This window comes from Dermacentor silvarum, chromosome 7 (genome assembly GCF_013339745.2).
Source record: "Dermacentor silvarum isolate Dsil-2018 chromosome 7, BIME_Dsil_1.4, whole genome shotgun sequence".
Taxonomy (NCBI): domain Eukaryota; kingdom Metazoa; phylum Arthropoda; class Arachnida; order Ixodida; family Ixodidae; genus Dermacentor; species Dermacentor silvarum.
The window spans coordinates 57,215,772-57,221,932 of record NC_051160.1 but is presented as its reverse complement, the minus strand read 5'-3'; the positions used below and the strand labels follow the sequence as shown (position 1 = coordinate 57,221,932).

The 6,161-nt window shown below is 46.3% G+C and overlaps 1 protein-coding gene across 8 annotated transcripts in view; it reads left to right on the top strand.

Moving 5' to 3' along the window:
- Positions 1 to 6,161, top strand: part of LOC119458062 (histone acetyltransferase KAT5) — a 47,177-nt gene that overhangs the window by 20,833 nt on the left and 20,183 nt on the right. For 4 of the 8 annotated variants that reach the window (XM_049670731.1, XM_049670730.1, XM_049670725.1 and 1 more), the window contains one exon: positions 4,516 to 4,596. The exons of 2 other annotated variants lie outside the window; for them this stretch is intronic. In XM_049670731.1, the coding sequence (XP_049526688.1) occupies positions 4,516 to 4,596 (81 nt within the window). Of the gene's footprint in view, positions 1 to 2,217; positions 2,281 to 3,722; positions 3,900 to 4,515; positions 4,597 to 6,161 lie in introns of all 8 variants that reach the window. 2 more of the 8 variants (XM_049670728.1, XM_049670723.1) reach the window with 2 other exon arrangements.

Genomic DNA, 6,161 nt, shown 5'->3' with positions numbered 1-6,161 from the left:
TTCTTGCCTAAAATTTGTAAGCATTAGATTTTTGTGAAAAACTTTTCTGATATTTGATTCAATATTCGGCTCTATTACCTTGATTCAATATTGATTGGAAATCTTCTATTTGGTATTCGCACACCCCTAGAAATGAAGTTTCACTGATCTGGAGCGCATGCGTGCAGGCAGGCTAGCTGCATTGGCAATCGAGCAAATTTGCCTCTTGTGGTTTACGTGGAGCGCATGAGCGAAGGTAGGTTTTGCTTGCTTGCTCGAAAGCACTTGCCTGCTTTCTATCACCCATAGCAACAGATCAGCGGCCATGTTTGCTGCCGAGAATGATGTCTTGGGTTGATTCCCATTCGTGACAGCCAGCGCAAAAGCAGCCCTTCCTGCCTCGTTAGTTTCGTTCACCTTTGATGGCAAGCAGATATCTCGGCAAACCAGTCTTCGAGTCCTAGGCATTTAAATCGGTGCAGATGGTGGCTCAGCAACATGGCTTCGCAACATCACTTAGACCTGCCATCAGATACTCCTACCTAATCCGCCGTATTGCGTCCATAAACTTGGGCAGTGAGGTGCGAACTCTCGCTCGTCTCGTGACTGCTCCCGTGCTGTATACGGCCATAGCTTCTACAGTCTGACCCAAAAGTAACGAAAAAAACTCGAATCGCTCAGCCGCGAAGTCGTGAGGGTTGTCACTGGCCTGCTGCGTTTCACACCCTTGCAACGCCTTGCCCAAATGACCCAGATGGATCCGATCAAGGCAATAGCCGAGGCTGCCAAGCATTCGCATCAGTTCCGACTAAGAGCCACTATATCCGGTCGAAGCATCTTCTCGCTTCTTCATTGGCCAGTCCCCGCAACGCCTATACCCTCTTTTCACTACTCCATAGGGTTGTCCCCTGACCGGGGACTTTACACCGATTCCTCGAAATGTGGAATGCCGATCACGCAAGGCAGTTGTCTTACGCAAGGTGGCATGAAACAGAAGTTCGCGACACTCATCCCCATCACCACGCTGTCTACACCAACACCTCCCTCAGTGATGAAGCTTCAACCGTAACGTACTATTGCCCACGCACCGCCACAGCCTACTCCTCCTGTTACCCCGCCTGCAACGACCCATAACGGCAGAACTGGCTGCGATATCTGCTGCATGTGATGCTGTCCTCAAGCCTCCTTTTGCAGCCTTCACTCAACACACTGTTTACACTGACTGGCAGGCCTCCATAAAGGCCTGCGCCTGGCTGGGCTCGCACAATGGTGCTGTTCACTCTATACACTGAGTGATGCGAATTCGTACGCTTAACACATACACTAGCACTGGTTCTTTATTCTAGCACTTGGCAGTAGGGCACTGCCACATCTGTACCCCCCCTCCCCCCCCCCCCCCCGCTCTCAGACCGTGCTCATTGACATCACATTTCACTTTCCTTACTTTTCCTTCGATGAGCGAAAAGCGAGCAACTAATTACTTGAAAGGGACATTCTCTTCATGGTTGCCCGATGGTGACGTGTACAATCATGTCGCCCGTGGGATGTCTGCTAAGTAATGTTGACAGTTGCGATGTTTGGCAGTTCAGTGTCAGTTTATTGCATGAAATTGGCCAGAATTCATCACACAGTAGAAATTGGCACCATCAGCGTGTCTGGAGCCAGTTATGAATGCATCAGGTGACGGGTTTCAAGTCTCGCGTTAAAATCAACGGTCTGATATTTTCGGTTAAAAAAGTAATTATTGTAATTCGAAATATTGTCTAACTATTACCTCGAGTCGTTTCAGAATGTATGCCTCTGTGGTAAGAGCAATCCCAAGGAAAAGGTGCAACTATTCCCTAATTTTAAGGAATGTTGAAACATGCTGCATATTTGTGGCTTTAGGTTAAGTCAAAATGGAGATCATGCGACTTCTCTTCCCTGGTCGTCTTTGCAGCATGTAAAAGCAGAATAGTGGGTGCGCTGTTTTGGCATAACGTCGAGACAGTGCTGAAATGCTGCTCTGCACCTGTATTTTACAAACTCTCTCATGATTTTTGTCCCTTGTGATTGGCTCGGATGCTGCTGCGCCGTCGTCATCGCTGGGATTGGTGTAACATGCGACTGAAACAAAATGCGTAGAATGGAAAATAAATGGAATCTTACAAAGTTCAGTCCTTGGTTAGAATTTGTTTCGACCACGGACCTTTCGAAGTTCTTGTTGGATTTTTGACCCCGGTTGTTTCGTGCCTGCAGAATGGAGCTCCACCAAAGAAAGCAGCGGGAAGGAAGAGGAAATTTCCACCCACAGAAAACGAGGTGAGCATTTCTTATTTCTGACGCTCACGCGAGCATCTGCATTTCGTGCATGGTCTTGCAAAAGCACTTAAGGTAATCAATGCACGCAAATTAAGTTATCCATCGCAGAAATTCTCAAAATACAAGCGAACTTTATCTACGCTGTCTGGAGCTGTTCTTTTTATGCGGCCCAAAATTTTGTTGTAGTCGGCCTCTGACAACAAAGTAAAATTATGTTAGCAGTAGTGACCAGGTCTCTGTAAGTCTTGGAGAAAGGTGAACAGGAAAACTTACATGAAAAGGAGCACCTGATTAGCGTTCACTAACAACCAGTCCTTGCTTCCTCCACTGATATTAACTCTTTCCGTACCGCGCCCATTGGGCATCGTTATTCCTCTATGGATGGTTTGAAATGCCGCTTTCGAGACCTTCTGCGCCGCTCACGGACATACTGTGCTATCGTACGTGAAGGAGTAGAAAGTACATTTTAGTTTTCTAAGCAGTTCGCTTTTTTCCCGCGAGGCGGCGATTTTTGAACGCGCTCCGAAGTTTCGTGATCGTCAAAGGTGGACGAAAAAATGGCCGCCCGCTATCGATGGTTTGAAACGCCGCTCTTTTCTGAAACGCATCTTTTTTGATGGTCATGCAGCTTTGGCAAAATTTGCAAAACGCATACCTGCCATCTCTCCCAATTTTGTAGTAAAGTTTATCAATTTGGGTTCGTTCTACGATTTTACGAATGGCTGTTTCAAGTTTTATGAAAAGTAGATTCTGTTTGCGAAAATGTTTTAACCCTTTAGGGGACGGTAAAAAAATGAAAAAAAGCTTACAAAAGAAACAGAATTATTTTTTGCATGCGAACGATGCTGATGATCATATAAAACAAGACCATGCGAAAAATTTCTCTCGGAAAGGTGAATTTTAGTAGGAAAGAGAGAGTAAACATTTATTTCAAGAATCATCGTGAAAACGTTCCTTCGTCACCCTGGGTGGGCAGCTCCCTTAGTCCAGAAAGTAGGAAACAAATTTTTTACACTCTAACGAAGGTGGGCTTCACCGGTGGCCATGAGCAGGGCAGTCTTGGCACCACAAAATTGAAAAGACCTACTACTTGACCTCCCCGACTCCCTCTTCTAAAACTGCAACCAAAATATCAGCTATACCTGCTCTAGCTGTCCAATCCATTGTAGTGCATGTAGAGGTGCGTGAACTTTGCAAGCGTTTCATGCGCTCTGCACCAGTGGCGCACCACCTCCCCATTCTCGTTGTGGAGGCGGTGGGAGTAGCCCGTTTGCAGGCGGTCAGTTGTATGTGTTGTCGGGCTAGTCGGTTCATACTGAACAATTTTCAGACCAGAAGATTTATGGCCACATAGCGCAAAATCGAAACGGAAAGGGGGAGGGGACAAGGATTCTCGTCGGGTCGAGTGCGGTAGACTGGACGCGAGGGTTTACGCTTCGCAGGCTGTGCCTCCGGCAGTGGCCACGCAGGACTCCCAGGATGCGTCCGCACTGTGCCCACGCTCGACGGGCAGCATGGTGGCCCACCATGATGACATCGTGACGAGGATGAAGAACATAGAGATGATCGAGCTGGGCCGCAACCGCATCAGGCCATGGTACTTCTCGCCATACCCACAGGTGAGCATGAGTCGTCCACCCGACGGCCATGGTGCCTGTGCCTTTTGTAGAGCTTGCAGCTTTTGCAGGGAGCTGAATAGAACTAGAAAGGAAGGGGAGGGAATTAGTCAACTAAGACTGCAGTCAGTTAGGGAATGGAGTAATGTCAAAAGTGAACAGTGTTTTTTTAAGTTGAATCGTGTCATGTTTTGCTCCAGGATGATTTGTCTCGGTGGTAGTTTCACTGCTCTTGTGCGTGATTTGTGATGCTATTGTGAATTCAGGTACATTTGCACACATCTAATCATGTTCACGAAAATGGGGCTGTAATGCTCTTCTAAGCGCCGTCTGTGCTGTACCATTTACGTGTTCTTGTCAATGGAACCCCTAAGGCAGCATTTACATGATGTTCCAAGTAGATTGGCTAATCAACTGCTGTTGATGCACTTGACAGCTATGCTGAGTGAGCTAATGAAAAGAGTGTCTGTCTGCCAAATGTTTCTGCCAAATTTCCCTCTGTCAGTTTGAACGTCTCCGAGAGTGATTGTTCTGAAACACAACCTTAGCACAAGTATATTATTTGCTGCTCAAGAACTCGACAAGTGTTCATTGTGATGTGTCGTCCTTCTTGTTTCAGGAACTAGTCAATTCGTGCATTTACCTCTGTGAGTTCTGCCTAAAGTACACAAAGTCCCGAACCTGCCTCAAGCGACATCTGGTGAGCAAACTTTCTGAAATTTGGTGGTGGTTTGTGTGGGGCATGGCAGCTGCCTGGCTCATGTCTACTGCTGCTTTGTCTCACTAACTGCGCTTTTGGGTCATTAGTGGCCCTCGCCTTGGTTAAGATTTTGCCCAGTGTTGGTAACATGGCGAGAAATTTGTGAACTTCAGTTAGCTTTTATCTGACGACAAATTTGCCTTTTTGGAGTATTAGCTACTTTTCAAGGCTCTGTCTTTCATGGCAAGATACCCCCACTTTTCCGTATTGGGTTTATGTGTTTGTAGGCTTTCTCGTGGGCTGATCCCAAAGTTAAAGCAGTCTAAAGCCATTCCTGTGGGTATTTGCAGTCTGAAAATATAGGCTGATACCGGTGGTGCCACCATGCGGTATTGGTGGTACAGGTGGTACCAGTGGTAAGGAGAGCTCTTTTGTATTCTTTCCTTGGCAGCTCGCATTTTGAGATGCTGTCTCTGGTCAAAGATGCATATGACATTGTTTTAAGATGCTGCGTGCCTCACAGAGTGAATGATAACGGTTCACGCACCATATTCTCATCCCCAACTCATTCAGGAAGACTTTGCCTTTCATTGATGTCAACTAGAAGTCGAATCGCCTACCAACTTTTCCGGTGATACTATTTTGTTACCTTAAATAGACAGTAAATAGGACCTGGTAAAATTGGCTCAAGGTACTTTGCCTAAGTTGCATGTCCACCCCCATTTTATCCCGAGGCAGATATAGTATGCATTTGTCGCTACTTCTAAAGACATACCGAAGAGCTTGTTAGTGAGCTATGTGGGTGTACATGTCAAAGCTGCTTTTATAGGCAAAGCACAATCTTGAGATCTGATACAGTTTTTAAAAACCCGCCATCTGGGCCCTGCGAAAGTGGATGTCCAGCAAAGCTGTTGCAAAACCACCACTACAGCTGCTGAGGGGGGTATACAATGTTATATTTATGGTTCGAGTGGTTGTCTTGAGCTTGTTCTTTATTGAAACGTCTATGCTGTTCTGTGTGTTGTATGGGTGATGTCAGTGAATGTATGCACTGTTCACTTCACTTTGCTGAGCGCTTGTAGCATCTGCCTTACGGGGGTATGAGCCATTGCATTTTTTGCTTGCTTACGGGGGTATGAGCCATTGCTGATGATGAGAAATGCTTGTTTTGAGCTTGTTCTTTATTGAAACATACTCTGTTCTATGCATTGTATGCGGGATTCCAATGAATGTATGCACTGTTTGCTTCATTTTGCTGAGTGCTTGTAGCCTCTGCATTACTAGGGGTACGAGCCTTGCTGATGATAATTTCTCCTGTGGATAATTTCCACAGACATACTTTCTAACTCCATGGATGGCACGGGAGGATGATTGTACCCATGAATGCGCTGCCGGACCAAGCCTGTATGTGATGCGCATGCATGAACTAATAATTGCCTAATTGAAACAATGGCGCTGGCTTTTTGGTGCAAAGGGGTTGTGGGTATTATGTTAGCTGGAAAAATTGGACCAAAATGGCCTACCCCTATGTAAGGGTTAGGCCATACCTCGTCAAGATAGGGGGG